Consider the following 21,394-nt stretch of genomic DNA (forward strand, 5'->3'; position numbering starts at 1 on the left):
GAAACTATAATTATATGACAAGTGAACAAAGAAATTTCGCCTTTCGCTCTAGATTGACAAAGCTAAAAGAAGAAAAAGTCTACCCGATGAAAGCGCCCGTACCCGAAAAGATTAATGCGCACCATCGAGCACAACCTTCGAAAACTCATCGCTACAATTACTTGAAATTGCGCGTCTCTTTAGCGAAAGACGAATGTGACAGATACCACTTGCTTTAACAAGTTCATTGTTTACATATTTTGGGTATCGAACTTTTTTCTCTGCTCGAGATCGCGCATGTTGGAAGAACGAGAGTAACTCATGACAGCACCCGCAAACGAAAACGCAACTTCGCAGATGTTGGCTGAGCCTTCGTTAACTCAACTCAATGATTGGTGGAAATTGTGTGTCTTTTTAGCAAGAGGTCTATATGACAGCTATGGCTTGGTTCTTGGAGTTCACTGTCTTCGTGGTTTGGGTATCGAAGTTTTTCCTACTTTCGACAGCCGCGGATGATTGAAGGCCTTTTTCCGTGGTGCCATTTCTGCGGGGTATATAAAACGGTAACCATAGCTGGCATTTTCTAGTGTTCCTGAGCAATTTTTGGTGATCCGAGTAAGTTCTTTGTGTTAATTTACTTACTTTGTTGTTCACTTCGCGCCAAATATAAGGGTTTATATATTTTGTGTCTGCTCAATAAAACACCGTTTAATTGAGTGTGGAGACCAAGCAGGCCGTCGTTATAGTTCCTTCCCCTTAATGTCGAAGCGTAATGTAAGCAGGCAATTAGTTATTGTGAGAAAACGGATCGCCTCTTCAATTATTTTGGAACCGTAAGTCACCGCTTTATATTTGAGTCGCCATTGCAAGCCACAAAAAATTTGCAAAATTGGAAGGTCGCCACTGCTGACATGCTTTCAAAGATGTATATTTACGAGGCAGGTCGTTGCGCCCAAACAAGTCGGAATTTAATGGTAACGCCGCGCAACAAATCCTGGCATCACCTAGTATATTTTACTGAACTATTTGTAATGTTAAATAAAATAAACAACGTAGGCTATTTGCAATCGTTTTACAGCAAACGTGTCAGCAACGGGCTTGCTGTCTTTAGGATGAAAGGGCTAGTGGGATTCGCCGCCTTCCTTCTCGTCGCAGGTAAGTTGCCATGTTTTTTCTTCAATTTTTGCCCATAAACAATACGCCATAGGCAACATCTAAAAGGAATCATAGAGCTAACATCCCTGTATTTTTTAATCTTATGACACGACACAACCCGGCCACATAGTTGCCTAAATGTTCTTTCTTGCGTCCCCGCTTTGGTGCACTTTTTGCCAGTTACTTTGTCCCAGAAATCCAAATTTTTGCCTTGATTATGGTTTGGAAACACGTCGCGTACAAAGGAATATTTAATGAAGCATTTTTTCGCACTACTTCTAACGTTCGATATATGTTCAAACACGAATGTCCTTACGTACAATACGAGCACGATTTTTCACCCAGTCGTGAAGCTTGCAGAAGGGGCATGGTACCAGGCACCGCAATTCGGGGGTCAGGAAGCACACGATTAGATATTTGTGCTGTACAGTGAATTACTATTTTTTCGGCGTATTCAAACGGCTTATTAGTTTCATCGCTGACTATAGGCAGTATAATATCCCCCTCTTGATGTTTTGTATTTCAATTTGTTAAACATCCGTTTAACAACTATTCCCTCTGTTAATTTGATCATGTTCGAGGTCAAAGCTACTGGCCTAAAGTTTTCTAAATCGAAACCAGGACATGGCTTTTTTGGAGCAAAATTACCTTGGACACTTCCCAGTTTTGTGGAATCGAGCAAAACTTGTGGGCTGAATTTATTACATTGAATAGAATTGGTTCAAAATCCTCAGCCAAAAATTTAATACCGCCAACAGTCACGCCGTTTACCCCGGATCACAAGGTGGGAGACGGACAAGGCCTATGTCAGATCAAAAGATGAGACTGACGTAAAATCATCCGTTTGTGTAGGACTGATAAGACGATAGTTACTGGAACGAGAAAAAAACTGAAGCCCAAGTTTTCTAGCGGAGCGCTCATTAATCTCGGCCTCTTTAGCAGAAGTGAAGACCTCTGATTGAGAAAAATCGCCCGATTGCTTGCCATGAAGACATCAAGCGGTTCTTTATTTTAGAATTCAAAAGAAAGTCTTTTAGTTTTATAATTTTATCCGTTTCAGCTTTAGAAACTGTACATTTGGACACTGCTGCTATGTACTCATAGTTTATTGAATTTACCGGACAGTGATTGTGAAGGAGAGACCTCAGATCTGCTTTTCTACGGAGACAATCTGGGCTAAAATCAGTATTTCACCTGATAAAGACTTTTGTCGGTGTGGAACAATTGACTGTAAACTCAACACTTTTTGCTTCTGCTTGCAAACGCTCCATCGATCGCTTAGAATCTACAATGGAATCAGTGGCCCGCATTGATATAACGCAATCCCGCAACGCCCCTAATAAATTTGAGCATTCAAACATTTTTGCTTTCTGACCTCAATTCTAATTAGGGTGATACGTAGTTGAAACTCAAAGGGAAAAGGACCACTGCTAGAACCGCAGGGCAATGTGCCCCAGGACGATACTTGTACATTGCCTGAGGCGATGGTTAAGCCCAAGCCCGATCGGAATTCCGCACGCAAAAATGTAATTACTCGGGTAATATGGCACCAAAGACCATGCTCCTCCAGCCAGTGCCAGAGCTCTAAAACACGATAATCCATTCTGAAGCCCCAAGAAACGTGGTGAGCATTGAAGTTGCCGGCAGCAATGCCTCAATTTACTGGAAATAAAACTGTCCAGTTTATCTACTGTACGGAAGCATACCGTAAAATACCCATTGACGAGGGAGGTCTAAGACTCCCAGGGATAGCCCATTCTACCGCAAATACTTTGTTGCTGGGTGAAATCACTTCCAATGAAGCGAATGGTCCGTGAAAAAGTTTTGAAGCAACTAAGGTTAGTAAACCGCCACCTCTACTACTGTGGTGTAACCTAAAGACACCATAGTTCTTTAAAGCAAAACATTGGTCACTAGTAAGCCATGAATCTTGAAGGAGGAGAGCATCAGGACTATAATTTGCAAATAGACACTTCAGATCAACAAAAACCTTATTGGAGCTGCAGTTCCACTGAACAACCTTCAGAGATTCTATACGGACTTGTGTACTCGTGACGCAACAATGGCCCCCATTATATCAGTTCTATTAGTTAAAGTCCTAGGGGGCACTTTTTTGTTTCTGGTTTGCAACGTGCAGCCTTAGCTTCATTTATAGGAGAGATACGCCTCGTCTGTTTTGTAGGGATAATCTTAGTCGTAGAAACATACTTCACGTCTGTGGCGTAGGATCCGTCGATGTCACAGCTGGGGCAGCTTTTCAAATCTCGTCATTACTAACCCATCGAACTACCTTCGCAGCGACCGGCTCGTCGCTATCTTAGTCTAAATATGAGACTGCTGTATTCTGGGAAGCAGCCTGCAATTGCCTGGGTATCATGTCTTTCAGAATGAGTTAGAGATCCCCAGGTGGTCAAGATTTGGCCTGGTGATCAATAGTTGTGAACATCCCATCTTTGTCACCAAAGGGCTTGTGGTATGAGCCAGCGTGACAAGAGTCTCAGTAAGCGGAGCGACCACTTGCTGCATTACCTGCGAGATGCACTTTTAAATTACTGGAGTTAGAAAGGCTGGAACGCGACATTAGTAGTGGCACTTGTTTTGTGAACGCCTTCCGCATAACCCTGAGTACGATTTTTCAACAGAGCCGAAGCATCAAACCTAGAGCAGCGGGTTTTTTCATTATCTCTAATAGGGAACATTCATGAGACCTCCTCGGTCAGTTGGGAAAGGTTGCTTCATGGGCTTCCTTACAGAGACAGCAAAGTTCATGTCTTATCGGCTGGATTGCGCATCATGACTGTCTGCAGACTTTTTGCACCTGAGATTTGACTTACATCCTAGAAGTGAGCGGCCAGATCTCCAACACTTCCGGCACTGCCAAAGGGCCTATCCTATGCACGAGCGACCATGCCATCACCTCCGAGGGACATTGTAGTCCTGCAAAAGTTATGATAATGGACGCGGTAGACATTCGCTTGCCATAATCTGCTCTGCTACAGCGGTCGACTACTCTCACACCTGCCAGTTTAAACATCTCTGGAACTTCTTCAGGAGAATGTGTTAGATCAACGTCCCGAACCATGCCCTTCACACAAGTGAGGTGCGGCGGGATGGAGCTCGCGGAAAACAAGGCAAACGATGTGCACTACAGCAGCAATCTAAGCCTTTGGATCAGCACAACGGGACTGCCCGGGCATAGTGCCTTACTTCTGACGTAACCATGTAGTGCTGGCTCACTAGTTTCAGCTGCTTTTGAAGCGGCTTTCAGTTTTTTGCTCGGATCACCCCATCACCTGCGCGGACAAGTGCTACCCGAATGGTTTCCACGCAATGCCGGTTGAATGCTTCTACGGGTAAGCTACTTGCAGGCAAGCTGGCGGACCAAGATGACATGCTGGGCCCCTGGGAACCTAGGACCATAGCCCCAAAACCCGGCCCCGCTAGAGGCTTGCAACAATTTCGTCCAAATTTAAGAACTTCATACCTGACCAAAACACCCACTCAAGGTACCCATGTGCAGTCGTACCAGCCTGAGAGGACGCAGCGAAAAATTGCAGCAAAACGACAAGTCGACGTGTCAGTGACGCCCCTCCAAATAACCAACGCAATGTCGCCAGCCCCTTCTTCTCCGCCGTCGTCGTCACTTCTTGGGCCAAGGCGCTGTGAGGCATTGCCCACCTTAGTACCGTAGCATCACACCCACGGGTCGATGACGACCATCCAGGTCGAGGACAAGTGAGGATTACGATGCGGATAAGCAATGCGATGAAAACATACAGTGAAGACGTGCCTGCCGGCGCAGATGAACATGATGTCTTTGATGATGCCTAGCCCGGAAACAGCGATGACTTGAAGAAACGGGCCGTTGAGGAAATAGAACCACGTCGGAAATGAGGGCTGAGGACGCGGCATTTTCTGTTGGTATTGTTTCGCCTTGTAATGGCTGGTCTCGACCGGCTGTTCAAGGGCTATGGACACGACGAGGGGGACGTGGTCGAATGCTGGTCACAGTGGGCTTTGACTGTCGGACACAGTACACGTTCCCTCGACGATTTCGATTTCGCCCAGGCCGAGCCGATGAAATGCGGAGGCGAAGATGGGTATGAACCCGCGAGTTCCACCAAAATGTTGTGCTGCGACAGAACTGCTGGGGCGGTCTATGGTTGGTATGGAAGTGGTCTATTTTCAAATGATGTTTTTACAGAAGTTTTGACAAAGAAAGTTTTTTACCTCACAGCCATCAGTTAGCCAGCGCAAGGTACGTCAGCCCTTTCTTCATCGTCTTTGTCGTTTCTTGGTTGAATGCGCTGTGATGTGCTGCCCACCTAAGTCCCATAAATACATCTACAGATAACCGCGGTTGTCAAAATAGTTCAATTTCAGTAGCGATCAATGCGCACGTCTGCATATTGTCAAGTCACACTCTCTAAAAGAAAAAACACTTCCCTTGTCTTTCTTCTCTTTCTTCGTTGTCTTCCTTGCGCTGGTTGTTTTTCAGTATGAGGAAGTTTCTTAGTCTAATGCTGCAAAGTATCCTGTTGGCGAACTTTTACCTGGCTACAACTAGAACGCTGCAGTGGAAAAAAGAATCAGTAGTGGACTTACATTCAGGAGTTATTCGGTGAGCTTCGCAGCTTGTCTCGAATTAGACGAATTCATTTTTAATTATATCACATAGTGACTCTGTTGGGTCGTTCAGGCTGTCATGTGCGTGTATGAGGTTTTTAGTGCTGCTAACACATGGCTGCGGTTTTCTCGCTCAGCAGGTTATCTGTTTAAGCATATTTTGTTTAAGTATATTTGGTTTGCATATTTTGTTTAAGCATTAAGCATATGTTCGGTATTTTAGTGCACTTTAGAATAGGATCAACAAAAAACAGAGAAATACCACGGCGGGCGTTTTATGACTGCGGAGGTCGCTGTTTTTACGTAAAAGACAGCCTAGTTTCTTTTGCCTCGATATATACTTCTAATCGCCTGAAGTTCTACGGGCGGTACTGCAACGCTTCTTTTCAGTATAATGCTTGAACGCTTGGTTTCAGTGGTCAGCAAATGGGAATGCGCAGGAGAAGTTGTTGCAGTCGAACCAGGCATTGGTAAGTTCTCAACAATTGCCAATTCATTTTCGTCATGCTTACATCGTCCCCGCAAAAAGGTTGCAACGTAAGAGATTCACAGAGCCCAATTCTATTGTCCTTCCGATTACGATGGCAGCGGCTGTTTCTCTTCCCGATATCAACATGGCCGGTGTGAAAATGAGAAAATATGAAGTGTTGTTGAATCGCTCGCTGGATAAATGGGTATTCATTTAAAGAAGGAAATGGAGCAATGGAAATGGCGTAGTCCCGAAGTAATTATTTAAATATCCGAAATTAATTGCCAGCAGCAGTGAAGCATGCTCACTGTGTGCGTACATAGACTCCCGAAGTACGATGTTCTACGCGCATCGCTCCGGCCATAGTGCGGAAAAAGAAAGTATTAAATTACCCCTGTATGGGAGAGTGCGGTGAGTGTCCTTGGTCGAGAGTCGCTTAGATGTAATTGAAGCAGGTGTCTGGCGAAAACGGCGTGTGCGATCATCGTGGAGCGTTGCTCCATCGTGGTTCGCCCTCGCTATGGTGCACGACCAAACCCAAGTTTGAACTCGATATTACTTTACTCATGGGTGCAGTACTCGTGAGTACAGTATCCATCAGTAAATGCAATACTCATCACTTCTAAACACGAGTACATGTAATCGGGATTACAATACTCGCAAGTACAGTAGTCGTAAGTAAAGCGCTCTCTCGTACTACTCGCGAGTGCATGTAGTCGTGAGTAGTGTACTCGTGGGTAGTGTGCTCACAAGTGCTGCATTCACAAGTAGGTGTGCCGACGAGTACATGTACTCACGTCTGTATTCACACATCATCGTACTCACTCAGGGGTTTGAGTACAAATGAGTACAAATTAGGGCAATATCAAGTGAGAACGCCGACCAAGGTACAGAAAAACGTTAAACCTCGCCAAGAGATTTACTTAAGCTAAGTAAAATATAGACACATGGGCGTTTTCCTCGGTGTTAAAGAAACCGGTTGTAGCTGCCGCTTTCAAGCGTGTGATCTCATCGTCTTTGGAATTTCCAGCAAAATGCCTTAGCCTCGAAGCCACCCCAGTGGGTGGTGTCTAAACTACATCTCAAGGGCTTAGTGAAAAGACGCGCCCTCATTTACCTGAAGACTAGCAGAAACAACTTATCACAAGATTCTCTGAACGAATAGAAGGCGGTTTGTTGTCATTACGTGCCTGCAGGTTACGTTTTTCATTTTGTTGAAAGATTTTATGGTTGACTGTAATAAGTCACTGTACTTCCCTTTTCTATCGCAGTTGCAGAAGCACCATATAGCCCCTTAATTGTGCCTCCATGGCATGCCGCACCCAATATTGTTGCACACGGTGAGTGACATAATATTTACCACCCCTCGGCATCCGGCTGGCAGCTGGAATGCAGTCATGCTGTCGCGATAGCCCTAATTCAACGTTTATATTTATGATGAAGTTAAGATTTCATATGGTATAGGATATTTTCTGGCTAGGCCATGGGAATAATTTGCGGGATATATTTGCGCTGCTCACCTGTTGGGCTCTGGATTTACAGATCCTGTGCAGTTTCATAGCGCTTCCTCAGATCTCATCAACCTTCCAATTCTTGTCTGTTTTTGTTCCAGAAGCACCTTACGTGCTACCATGGCATGAAGACCCCAAGTATGTCGCACACGGTAAGTCTTTTTGCCAAGTCCGCTGCACACGCCTTCTTGTTGGGCCACCATTTTCCGAAATACATGGTGGATGACGTCTGGCATTTGCGCCACCAACGCCACCTGCACTCAACATTTACTGATTTTGTGTTGCAGCACCTGACCTCGCGAGGCTATCTTGTATTTAAAGCGGAGAGCGCGTTTTTTTTCCTCTATGAAATCCTGCACCGGCAATCTTGTTTTGACAGGGAATGGGTTGTGTGAGGTCACAATGCTAAACTCTTAGTGTTTATTTGTAAATTTCTTTGATTCAACTGCATCTTTTAAGCAATGATCCTGTGGTCGACGAACATCAATGAACAAATAACGCAAACGCAGCGGCATTCGATTCGCCGACGTTGTTCTGGGCACGTCACCACGCTGACTACTGCTAGACGCTTCTACTTGTGTTTTTCAACTTTATTGGGGGTACTCTAATAGTTTTTATTCGTTAAACAAAACCGGTCAACTTCGGCCACATCAGGATATAATCGGATTTGAAGAAATGGGCGTTTCAAGACATAGACTTCCCTTGGCGTTAAAATGTTGTGCTCATAGACCGGCTGTCCCGAGTGATGTAAGCCAAATTTTTTGTATAAGGGCTTTCATGTGCATTTTGACGGTGACAGTGTTTTGTCTTCATGCTACTAATTTCTTTTTGATTGGCGGTATCTGGTATAGTCTTCCTTACAAACACCTTTAAAACTTCCTCACTCACCTTCATCCACGAGGTTTGGCCTGTTATTTTGTAGTCAACTCTCATAGAAAGAGAGTATAGTATATTCGCGGCCCACCAATATGGTACGCCCTATGCATCCCCAGAATCCTGAAAAAACAGGGTACAGTCAGTACGACATAGGAAAATGCTGAGCTTGTTCTGCCGGGTCGTCTTTTGGGAGAGTGCACTGGCAAGCGTGAAACCTACTTTGCTATGCCTCATGAAGTGAACCACTGGAAAATTGTCACTGCAGCTTGCTACCTAACCTCAAGGCTGCACTTCTACCTAATGGAGGCCACACATTTCGTATCTTATGCTTAGTGACACTCCTGACGCCCCGTGTGCGCCAGGCGGAAACGAAGGGTGGCCCTAGCACCCAGCACCCGTTCGCATGAACAGGATCACGGGTTGCAGTTTCGTGCGGAGTGCTTCGTACAGCCTCGTATAGCAGTAAACCCTGTTTATTGCGGCAAAAGCTTTGCGCTTGCTTTCCGCCAGAGAAAATGCCCGCAGCTGTAAACAGCAAAAGCATATTTGGATTCGCCTCGAATTTGTACACGTGTCTCCAGGCTACGAGGCCACTGCGTTATGACCACTCTAGCCCATCGGCACGTTGTCAGGGCGGGAACAATACTTCACCAGTGCGCGTGGGGCCGACGTCATATCGCAAGATAGGTGAACGTGGCGGCACGTGATGTAACAGGCACGATGCTCTCGCAGTACGGTGATTCTATGGAAGCGCTGGCATTCAGTTTTGCCAGTCAGCCCATACGGGAGTAATTTTGGCAAACTACGCATGCACAAATGAGTAAACAGTGTCGTAAGCTGCAGCAGTATCGCGAGGCGCTCGCGAGGCGCTCGCTTTTGAGTGAAGTAAGTAAACCCGAGTATTTTGTAAGGAAATGCTGGAATCAACTGACACGACATCAGGTTACGTGTGAGAGGTTTTGCGTGAGCGCTTCCAATGATGATGATGAGGAACTGAGTCTGCCCGTTTGAATTGGCGGGGCTGCGCGTGCTGTCTTGCACGCATATAAGAGAGCCGTCTGTCTGATATGCACAAAATGCTGCCTCTTTGTGAGGGTACAGTCAGTACGACATAGGAAAATGCTGAGCTTGTTCTGCCGGGTCGTCTTTTCGGAGAGTGCACTGGCAAGCGTGAACCCTACTTTGCTATACCTCATGAAGTGAACCACTGGAAAATTGTCACAGCAGCTTGCTACCTAACCTCAAGGCTGCACTTCTGCCTAATGGAGGCAGTCCGACGGGGTGTCAGCTCAAGAATAACATGCTTTGTCTGTTATAGCCGCATCGCCCGCTGGCCTGCTGTTCGTCGCTGTGGAGCGCTTTCCGGATCGCCGGGCCGTTCGTGATTTTGCCTTGGCAGTCTTCGAGCGGCGCATGCGCCGAAGCCCCCCTGGACTGTCTTGCTCCAGCAACCCTTCGGCGGCGCGGGTGGCGCCCACAGCAAACCCAACAGCCTACAAAACCGGCGGGAACAGGCCAGCTGATCGCAGTCCGACGGGGTGCCAGCTCAAGAATAACATGCTTTGTCTGTTATAGCCGCATCGCCCGCTGGCCTGCTGTTCGTCGCTGTGGAGCGCTTTCCGGATCGCCGGGCCGTTCGTGATTTTGCCTTGGCAGTCTTCGAGCGGCGCATGCGCCGAAGTCCCCCCCCCCCCCCCCCCCCCGGACTATCTTGCTCCAGCAACCCTTCGGCGGCGCGGGTGACGCCCACAGCGGACCCAACAGCCTACAAAACCGGCGGGAACAGGCCAGCCGATCGCAGTCCGACGGGGTGTCAGCTCAAGAATAACATGCTTTGTCTGTTATAGGTAAGCGAAAACCTTGGTATAACTTTCCAATTTTTTGTACCTCGTCGGACTCCGATTGTGCTGTTTGAAACATGTCAAACTGTGTAGTTTGCTACAAACCTGTTCAGCGTGACACGCCTACGTTGAGTTGTTCTGTTTGCAATGGTCTGTGTCACGCTGGAAAATGTTCTGCCATCGCGAAGAAGGACGCTAAACCGAACTGGCTATGCCCAGGCTGCGCAGGAAAAAAACTGCCGCCTCAGGCTTCTGTTGACGCCGCCGAGCAGCAACCCACACTACGAGATGTCATGGAGGCGATACTTTCGCTTGAAAACAAGCTAACAGAAGTTAGTTCCCGCGTAGACGGGCTAGATAAGGCAATTCAGTTGCAATCCTCGAAATATGACTCTGTTCTGGAAATGATAGAAAAACAAGGAAAAGTTATCGAGGGCATCGAAAGTTCAATGGGCTTGCTGTCCACAAAATACGAGGAAATGAGAACTTCCATTGACGTTCACAGTGGTCAGGTTGCTGCTTTGCAGACACACTCAGATGAACTGAGTGCTAGCCTGGCTGCTAAGGACAGAGAAATTGTGCAGCTGCACGCAGCAATCCTTAACCTGGAAACGTATTCTCGAAGGAATAACCTTGAAATCCATGCATTAGAGCCAACTGACGGAGATGACATCCAAGTGGTACTGAAGTCCTTAGCTGACAGGCTTCAAGTTTCAACAGAGGGCATTGAGGTGGCACACCGGTTGCCGGCGAAGGAAGGGAAGATACCGCCAATTATCGTCAAGTTTGAGAGACGAGCTCAACGGGACAGCTGGTTTGACAAGCGTAACGCAATGAAAACGGAAAAAATATTAATGAGCATCTTGCACCTGAAACAAAACACCTACTTTGGCAAGCCAAGCAGGTTGCCAAGACCAAGTCATTTAAGTTCACATGGGTTAGAAATGGAAACGTTCTGATGAAGAAGAGTGAGGGATTAAAGACAGTAAGAATACAAAGCGAAATGGACTTGTTGAAACTAAGTTAGGAATGCTCAGCGAAGTTGACTGCTTCAAAGAATGGACAGAAAATAGACTGGTATCCAGCGACACCTTCAATAGACCGTTGATAGACCTTGTACATATTAATGTTCGAAGTCTTAGGAAACACTGGGATTTGCTGAATGTTCATTTGCAGGATACGCATGCTTACTTGGATGCATTGTTAATAACTGAGACTCACCTCACAGATTGTGAATGTACTACGTATGCGCTACAGGGTTTCCACCAATACTATTTATGTCGCCCCGGCGGAAAGGGAGGGGGTATAATGGTATTTATAAAAGAAGCATGGTTGGCGGAAACAATTAGCTGCAAGTTTAAAAGTGCTGAGGTTCTTGCTTTCACCATAAGCAAGCCTGAGGCTAGTTTTGTTATTGTTGCTGTGTATAGGCCTCCGAATTCAGACCTCCACTCATTCTTTGAGGAGTTTTCAGTGTTTTTGAGAAAAATGACCCACGAAGACCTGATTATAGCGGGGGATTTTAATATTGATATCAGTGACCCACGGAAAAGAGGAACCTCGGATAACTTAGATTCATTGGCTGGTTTTGGCATAGAAAGCCTTATATACAAGTTCACTAGGGAGGAAATCTTGGCTTCGAGATTAACTCAGTCGTGTATTGACCACATAGCTTCAAGATGTTCTAAGTTTGAAACTTTAGCCACTGTAGTGCGTAAAAAAGTAGCTGATCAATATTTTACGGCCTTGTGTGTCTTATCATCGCAGTCTGCGGATACTGATTCAGCTCATTTTATTGACTATTTTGATAACAAAAGAATGGATGCACTCATACAAAAATATGACTGGTCTCTGTTGACAGTCACGGACCATGTAGCGGCTTATGATCAGCTTATAAGTCAGTATAACACGTTTCTTTCACTCGCAACTAAAAAGGTGAAACTCAGAAGTCGTAACCCGCAGAAAAAATGGATTACAATGCCTATACTGGAATTGGCGCACGAGAAAGATAGGCTGTGGAAGCGATGCAAAAATAACCCATCTGATTTACTTCTGCAGCAAGAATATCGCATAATTCGTAACAGGCTGACGGCCAAACTACGGCTAAGTAAAAAGCAATATTTTGTGGCAGAGTTTGGCAAGTGTAGAAATAATATGAGAAAAACGTGGGGTCTTTTAAATGACCTCATGGACAAGCCAAGGCAAAAAAATTTAGATGATAGTTTAATGAATACTTCTGCTCCGGAACACCCATTGACTATCGCGAATTCATTTAAAGAAACTTTTGAAGCTTCTTTGGAAAAGTTGAAGGAAAAGTCTAGTGTGGTGTCAGGTTTGTCATATATTGGCCCTACTCTTTTGAATTCTGCCTACCTGCCGTCAGTCAATGGAAATGAGCTATGGAAGGTTATTGATACACTTTCCCTAGTTAAACCGCCAGGTTACGACCGACTGAGACTACGAGACATAAAATATAATTATTGTAAATTTAAGGACCTCCTTGTTTTTATTATAAACGGGTGCTTTGAAACTGGCGTAATTCCGCAGGGCATGAAGGTATCGGTGATTAGACCCATTCATAAAGCTGGCCGGAAGGCGGACAAGAATAATTACAGACCAATTTCAATTATCCCTGTTCTAAGCCTTATAATATAAGAACTTGTTCATAAAAGCATGACATCTTTCTGTGATAGATTTTCTATTATAAGTCCAACGCAATACGGCTTCAGGAGTGGACTTAGTACTATTGATCTGCTAGAAGAATGCAGCGACTATATAAACAAGCATATAGATCAAAACAAAATAGTAATTGGACTTTTTTTAGATTTAACTAAAGCATTCGATACCATCGACCAAAAAATAATGCTACACAAACTAGAAAATATAGGTTTCCGCGGTCCATACCAAAAATTTTTTACCAGTTATTTTGCTGATCGCATTCAAGTAGTGGGTATTAAAAACGTGCATAGCGCCTTCATGCATGTTAAATACCGAGTGCCACAAGAATCCGTGCTCGGACCTCTTTTATTTAACATTTACGTTAATGATATTGCAAACCTTCAATTGAATGCCCAACTCCTTCAGTACGCCGATGACACGGCACTAATCTTGTCGCGGGAATCTTACAATGAGGCTATAGAGCTACTTCAAAATGATGTAACAAAAGTAGTAAGATGTCTGAATACAAATCAAATATTTTTAAACAAGAACAAAACCACGTTAATTTGCTTTATAAACCCACATAAGACAATAATACGTAATGGATCTATTGTGTTGCATTCTGATTATTGTAAAGACTGTTCATGCGTACCGCTACAGCTTTCATCCACAGTGAAATACCTGGGTCTTCATTTTGACGAGCACATGTCCTGGGTGCTTCACGTTGAATACATTATCAAACGCCTCAGAACCGTGTCCGCCCAGTTAGATAAACTAAAATTTAGTTCCGCTCTCAACCTGCGCCGGCTGGTTTTTAAGGCCCTAGGGCAGTCTATCCTGCGATATGGAATTTCAGTCTATGGTTCCTGCACACAAACCAGAATACACAGAATCGAAAAGTTATTGGATCGAATATCTAGTAACATATTATATGGTACTGACCTCGAAACATTGAACAAAGAGGTAAAAACGTACATTGCCGGCGTGGATTCTTTTGTGTATCTGTATAATCAAGTAGTACTTCTGCGAAACTTCTTTTGTACTCGATATAAAAAAGTAGTAAAAAAGCCTAAGGTGCTACGCAAAACAGACCGTTACGAATTGCCTAGAATATACACCAACTATGGCAAACGGTGCCGAGAATACTACGTTCCTTTTTATTTCAATCAGTTGCCCGAGGACATAGAAAGGGTATGCTCAATTAATAAGGCTAAATCTGAAATTAAACATTGGTTAAATTATGTAAAGTAATTGAGTGTCGTTGACGGTGTGTTAGCGGGTAGGAGCAGTGTGATCTATTTCGAACAGCTCCTTCTGTCCGTTCAGTAGTTTTATTTGTTTCATTAGTTTTTGCTGCCTCATTCGTTTATATTCTGTATATCTTATCAACATGTGTGTGAACTTCAAAAATTGGAGATTTTGTGTACTTTCATGAGTGCGAATGTGCATCTTGTTATAGTCATGTGTATATGGTGTTTTCGTTTTCGTTTTGTCTTTGGCAAAAGAGTTCCCTCTTGTATTGTTACCCCTGAGCGAGCATCCTGAGTCTGCCGCGACCCGCCCACAAGCGACTTGCGCTTCTGCGGGCACGAAATGTACAGTGAAATTTATTGTGAAATAAAGTTCTATGTATGTATGTATGTATGTATGTATGTATGTATGTATGTAATGGTGCCCCTGTCAGGTTGTCTATAGAACCTATAAGTCTACCAATATTACGCTGCTGCGATAGGTGAGCTGTTGTAAAATCATTGCGCGGCTTTGTTTGTACTGAAAAATGAGGCCGCCTTGACTTGTGTTTCCTTAGGGCAAAGGAATTTCCAAGGATTGGTGTCACTTTACGTTTTGTTTTGGGAGTCCTAAACTTTAGAAATAAGTTATCGCATTTCAGTCGCAGACATAATACCATACGTCTGCTCCGCACTTGTGCCTGCTAAGTTTTAGATATTTATAGAACAGGCAGTCACTGTGGAGACGACAGAGAGAGTGACTAAAGTCCGGAAGTGGTGATGTCAGAATTGTCTGTGATTCGACCGGTTCCGTATGAGAATCAGCCGCAGCACAGTGCTTTCGGACAACCTATCATACCATTTGTCTTTGACTTCGGAGTTGGTTCCAAGCAGAACCCACAATAATATACCAATGGATTGAGGCAAACAATGTCACACAAAACGGCCCATTCACTGAGCTTTACGAACGGTGTAGTTGGAATCAGATGTATCTGTAAGATGCGTAGCCTGTTCATAAAGTCCTATTAGAATGAATGAAATACAGCGCCATGCCACTCCGCAAAGATTGACGACCAGAAGAGCTGCATGGGGCTCTATTACAAAACACGAATGTTTGTAATTTTCGATTGGTCTGAAAGAAAATCAAAAGGAGGGCAGTTTTCTACTAGCGGACAAAGACTTGGCTGTCTGTTTCCTTCTCCATGTATTGAGAGCAGACCGGAATGCTGTAATATTTAGACGTTGACGTTGAACTATTTAAAAATAAAACGTGAATGAAGAGCCGACCAAGGAGCTAATGGTCAAAATTATGTTTCGGAATAACTTACACTCGTTTTCTTACAGCTGTTTCCTGATGTAAAGTTGGCCGTGTGTTGATAGAAGCCGGCAATTGCTGTAACGTTTACAATTTCGCCGTGAGCTAACAAATTAAGAGAAGTAAATTAATTTAGCACTAATGATGCAAATAGAGGTAGATATTGTTACCGTGTTTTGGAGATACTCACTTTATTTTGCGAGCTGCACAGGTTTCACCAGAAGGCCGTATTTGCGGCCAGATCTATTTACGCGACTTCCATTGACACACAGTTTTCACCATGACCAAGCCAATAACCGATACCCTTTAAAAAGTTGAATTCGTGTGCGGAGATGCTTACAGAATTATCATACATTGTTTGGTTCGTTGAGGTCGCAAATATTTTAGGCCGCCCATTCATCAGAGCAGTTACCGCCTCAACTCTTGTCTCTATCGTTACAAGGATGTGCATATGAAAGAAAAGAAAACCCCTCTTGATGACCTAAAGTGTGCTTCTTTATTCTGATTAGCCAACGCGAGTCTTTATTATATTTGTTTGCTAGGAGGGATTTAGGAAAATGAAAGATATTGACTGTGAGACCTGAAAGCACTGCCACAAACTATGATCTTTTTCATCCTGAGGTTCTGTGGGTCCGGATTTAGCGACACTCAAAATACGGTATGATTTGCCCGCCATTTTGTATTTGAAGCAGACAACCTTTCCAAATTTTAGAGCAGCAGTGCAATATTAAAAAATATTTTGGTAAAGCGCCTGCTTCGTTCAGGCGAGGCCTGTGCTGAAAGGGGTTGCAGCCTCGGTTGTGCTCGCTGACGCGAGTGAAGGAAAGCAAGTTCTAAGTTACCTTCCTTTTTATGGTCGCTGTGCGAGCCAGCGTCCGTGCGTTCCTATGCGCGAGCTTGCGTTCCTCGGAAGAGGGTTCATCAGCGATGTTCTAAACGCCCTTTTTTTGCAGCACTCAGATATGGATGTCCAAACGAGTTGCCATGCGACCACCACTGCAAATTGACGGGCTTCCGGGCCGGATCCTGCGGTCCACTCTGGCAGTGCACTTGCTACAACTGAAGAGATTTGCAAAGAGATTTAGGTGCGAGTTTCATTCACGCAAATAAAGGTGCAAGCAAATATATTTCTTCTTTTTTTCAACACAGCGGCATATTTTAGGAACTGAATCTTCGAGTGCAGGTATTCAATCACACGGATATGGTGAAAGGACTTCGATCAGCATGGCCTTTATAGGATTTTATATGCGTAACACACCTCTAATATAATACGAAAACAATACCATGGATTCAAGTGCTGGTGTGCTGGCTGTTCATGCTGTAACGGTAAGTTATTTGGCAGAATTTAAAAAATAAAAAGTTGCAGATGACATATACGCTTTGATCTACGCTTTGAAGACATATAAGCTTATGCGCGATAGCGTTAATTCGGCGTAGAAGTCATGTTTTTGAACAGAGTTACTGCCTTTACCTTTCAGGGTTTCCAAGAAATGCAGTGACAGTAAGTAGACTAGTCGCGCAGGTTTTAAAGGGACCCTGCAACACTTGCCATCGACTACTAGTACTGTATTTTGGGATAAAGTCTATTGTCCCAGAAATCTCCTCCCGCAAGAATTATGAAAATCCGTTCACAATTAACGAAACTACGCGCGATGAGAAATCGCGCATAATCGTTCCCTCTCAACTCGAACGCGGACAAGGCGACGAAGGCTGCGCGCTCTCTCCCGGAGAGGGGGGCGGCTCGCGGCGTTCTCTTCGGCGGCCTTCGATATATCACATGCCGGGTAGTTTTCTCCTTTTCTCCGCAACGCGGAGGGGCCTATTTCCGGTCTGGTGCCACAAAAAAGCAGGCATGGGTGCCTGCTCGCAAGTGCGCGCTCGGGCTGGTAGGGCGTTTTTGAAGCAATAAACGTTTGTAGTCGAGTGGTCCCATTGAAAGGGAAGTATTGAGTTCGTCACTCAAGCTCCACGCGCACCAAAAACACAAAATAAACGGCAAAACTGTGCCTACAGGTTCAGGCATAGAAGAGGTTCGTACACAGCGATGACGACGACGGAAATAAGATAATCTAGCCGCGAAGTTGACCAGTGACAGCCGATCGGGCAGCCATGGCCTATGTGACGTCCCTTAGGCCATGCATAATGAGGACAACTGAAGAGAGAGCGGTTGGTTTTTCCGCGCCGTTCACATCGATTTGCGCGCTCACCGCTTCACGTGCACGTGTAATATTTGGCTCAGGTATTTCTGGCAGTGTAATCTAAACGTCGCGCAGGTTTACTTGCACTGCTCAGAGAGTGTTGCAGGGTCCCTTTAATCACCGCGACTCAAGAAAGGCAGAGGCCGTCTTCGCTTGGGTGGTCTAAGATGTGGGGGCCAAAGCTGTGGTTGTGTGGTGGCGGTCAATTTGAGCGCGAAGGCCATAGTTTGAATGCTAACAACTGTTTATTCTCTAGCGCCAAAGATGGCCGAAAATCATAGTTTTTGTGGAGCAGAATGATAGAAAGAGAGTGAAGGACCTTGGTTGAGTAAGATTTAGCGGAAGGTTGAACAAGGCAAAAAGATGAAAGATTTCAATGGTGGAACCTCAAGTACAGGGCCCCAGATTAAGCTGAACCTGTTCTCGATGAGCTCGTCAAAGCAACATGCTATACGTCGATATTAGTGGAAGTGTTTGAGTTGTTCACTCCTCAGCATATCTTTGAATATCACAAAGTTTTGTATACAAGAGTGGGTGTTTTCCCGTATTTGGAAGCTTCGGGCAGTAATTTTGAGCGTTTCTAACTACACATCTAGATTTGTGGGTATATCTTTTGCTTCATATACTGCACAGTGTATGCGATGCCTGGTAGTGAGGTCCCCGTGTGGCACGAGGAATGGTTGTGTTGCTAAGAGTAGGATGAGGACACGTTCTACATACTTTTCGGGACGGGAGTTCGGTAGTCGTGGTAATTAGGGAGTGCGGTAGGCTAGTTCGCGTGGATTTTGGTCTCCTGATTCGTGTCAGAAGCTGACGTTAAACCTTTGCTCTGGACTTGCCAAGGCCTTAGAGACGCCCGCACGCAACACCTCCGATGCACAGGGCTCCATCCTGGCAGACCCGCAGATCTAAAGCGCTGTATATGGGGGCCTCAGCACCGGTCTCTTCTTGAATTTGTGCGCGCTACAGCGGCAGTGTTGTACATATGAAAATATTTTCTGGTGCCGTACGGCAAGGTTTCGCAAAAAAGAATCGTTCTCTTACAGACTCCTGTATCGGGGTGTTGGGATGTAAAAATATATCTGTGTGGATTAGAAAAAAAATATATGAAGAATTAAGGTACTGTGCCCGCCGTCAAGAAAACAATGGCATTTTTGCATCTATACCATACTTCTGTATGGCCGACCGGGCAGAGTGTGGCTCTGATTTCCGGTTTGCAGTTGCTGCGTGTAGGAGGGTAGTGAAGTCACAATGCCAGCCACGGCAGTCCACTTTGACAAGTGTTGCCTTCGTACTTCCGAACGTCCAAGTCTTGGCGCATACTTAATTTTGAAACTTTCCTTGAAGGATTTAGACTCGGTATATTCGTCCGTTCGTGTGTAGGTTTGGAGCAACGGGATTCGATAGAGAAGATATTTTTTTGGACCGACGCTGGCTCTATGACGTAGTTATGATGACGCACACCCGTGTCAGCTTTTGCGATGCTCCTGTATTTTATTGAATGGTCGTCCGCTATTTTGTGTTTGCGCTTGCAGAGTGGTGCCTCTGAGTTCTTCAAAGTATTATAAAAGACAATTTCAAAACTTTTTCGGTGGTGGTGAAAATGGGGAGGCTGAGTGGTGCCATACATTCTGTTCTGACGATGATTTTTTACTTTGCTTTATTCAGGGCGGGTAAGTTCGGCCAGCTGTACGATATTTGGCTCATGATCAGAACCTCCTTAAGTTTTGTAGTTTCCTCTTTCATTCCTCCTTGTATAGGCGTTTTACAATGTGGGCGAAATAGATTTACTGTATTAAGGCGATTGTGATATCCGCTTTGCCGCTTCCCTTTAGAGCCATGCGGAGGATTCTTACATGACTATTCTTTAAGATGACATGCTTACCTACCTTTAAGTTGTTTTAAGTTGGCCGCTCGGTGCCATGCATCGTTTACCGAACAGAGCTTGGAGTGGTTACAGGGCTGCGATAAATTAAAAAAAGTTTCGACAACATGGCGACAACGTGAATGTGGTTAAAATTTTCTAAAAATGTAAACGCCACCAACGACGACAGGGTCAGAGATTTGCCGATTCAACTAGAAACACAGTGGTGGAGAGTGAATGAAAGTTTAAAGAAGAACAGCATCAGATACAAGTACGCATATAGGAAAACTCCGTTGGGGACCAGCAGCGACTTGAGGAAAAATGAGTATGAAGAAATACGTGTTCGAAAATATAGTTACGAATTTAACGACTGAGGTGAAATCTGGCTTGGTTGGACATATCAACACCAATCTCTAGAATATGGGTGAATAGTCTTTTCAAAATCGGTGTTCTGTTCAAGGCAATGCCAATAAAACCTGCTCGCAATCGCAAATATGAAAAGCAAGGGTGATGGACTAACGACGCAGTGGAGCACTTCCAGAGCGTCCAATATAAAGTTGAATCTGGTCTCAGAACCAGTATATAAAAGTTTCTGAGAAATTGATATTAGGCAGGCAACAAGCGGCTTAGTTTGCAATTTGTACGTGCAGGCTGGGAGAATGCCGCAAAATTTGCGGCTTGAAAAACTAAGCTGAACAGTGAACATTCAAACTCTACCTCTGGTCTTGTACCAAGCGAAATATATAACAAGGCTGGAAAAAACTGCATTCATACGGAACAGTCATCTCCTTCGATACAAAGTGAATGAGGGACCTGACGGAAAAGGAGAATATGGAAAGCGGCTGGAATGAGAAATCAACAAAGACGAATCACGAGAATTAGCTTCGAGAGCGTGCTCATCGGCAAGAAGAGTTCATTAAATTAAGAGAGAAAGTTCAAAAAATGGTTAAAACAGATATTAAAAAACCGACATACATGAGAAAGTATGACAAACGCGCATTTAGGAATTTTGAGAACTATTTAGATCCACTAGTTCTGAAAAAAGGATGTCAATCAAAAATGCTTAGGTGATGACGCTGAAAATACATAGGATGTGAGCATCCAGTAGTGCTTACGCATACAATATTCAGTGACCAGTGCACAGAATTTGAGGAAAGAATGCCTCCTCCACCGAGTACACATGGACAAAAGACTGCGGCAAATGAACCAATATTTGGAAACTTTGAACGGTAGACAGCAATAGAAAGGTTTCGCAGAAAGAGCAGTTGATGCCATCGAAATGCAAGTGCAGCTGACAAGCGTGTTTGGACATTAGTTGCAAAACCACTGATGAGGTCGCTAGGTAAGGGGATGAAGCCGCGCAGAGTCGAGGGGACGGGCTCTTGCAAAGAGCAAAGGCAAAGGCACGAAATCTAGTGATAATTCAATCGGAGTACTCACAGCGACATGAGCGGTGCACGGATTCATATTGCTGGAGATAAAATGGAACGTTTAGGTGTGAGTGAAAGAAAATGTGATAATATTTTTGATAACTCCAAAATGAATGAAAATACCCTGGTGCTTTCAAGATCGTTTGCACGCGATAACACGGTTGATTGAATGAGAAAAACTCAAAACGAACCATTAGTGGTGTCAGGAACATATTGCCACGGCTGGTAATGAGTTTGATCTTT

At 44.6% G+C, this 21,394-nt stretch overlaps 1 protein-coding gene across 1 annotated transcript; it reads left to right on the forward strand.

Annotated features, from left to right (window-relative positions):
• Positions 1–578: 578 nt before the first annotated feature.
• Positions 579–16,784, forward strand: LOC144137560 (uncharacterized). Its single transcript, XM_077669488.1, has 6 exons — positions 579–594; positions 1,058–1,134; positions 6,177–6,230; positions 7,501–7,569; positions 7,842–7,892; positions 16,613–16,784. The coding sequence occupies exons 2-6, from the start codon at positions 1,092–1,094 to the stop codon at positions 16,720–16,722; spliced, it is 327 nt and encodes a 108-aa protein (XP_077525614.1). The 5' UTR covers positions 579–594; positions 1,058–1,091; the 3' UTR covers positions 16,723–16,784.
• The last annotated feature ends 4,610 nt before the right edge of the window (positions 16,785–21,394 follow it).

This window comes from Haemaphysalis longicornis, unplaced genomic scaffold, assembly GCF_048455015.1.
Source record: "Haemaphysalis longicornis isolate Haplotype H1 unplaced genomic scaffold, Haemaphysalis longicornis Haplotype H1 scaffold_40, whole genome shotgun sequence".
NCBI lineage: Eukaryota > Metazoa > Arthropoda > Arachnida > Ixodida > Ixodidae > Haemaphysalis > Haemaphysalis longicornis.

Excerpts from the sequence above, each read along its gene's own strand:
- LOC144137560 (XM_077669488.1), top strand. The coding sequence starts at position 1,092 with ATGAAAGGGCTAGTGGGATTCGCCGCCTTCCTTCTCGTCGCAG. Across the intron at positions 1,135-6,176 it reads CGCCTTCCTTCTCGTCGCAG|TGGTCAGCAAATGGGAATGC; the intron begins GTAAGTTGCCAT and ends GCTTGGTTTCAG. Across the intron at positions 6,231-7,500 it reads TGCAGTCGAACCAGGCATTG|TTGCAGAAGCACCATATAGC; the intron begins GTAAGTTCTCAA and ends TTTCTATCGCAG.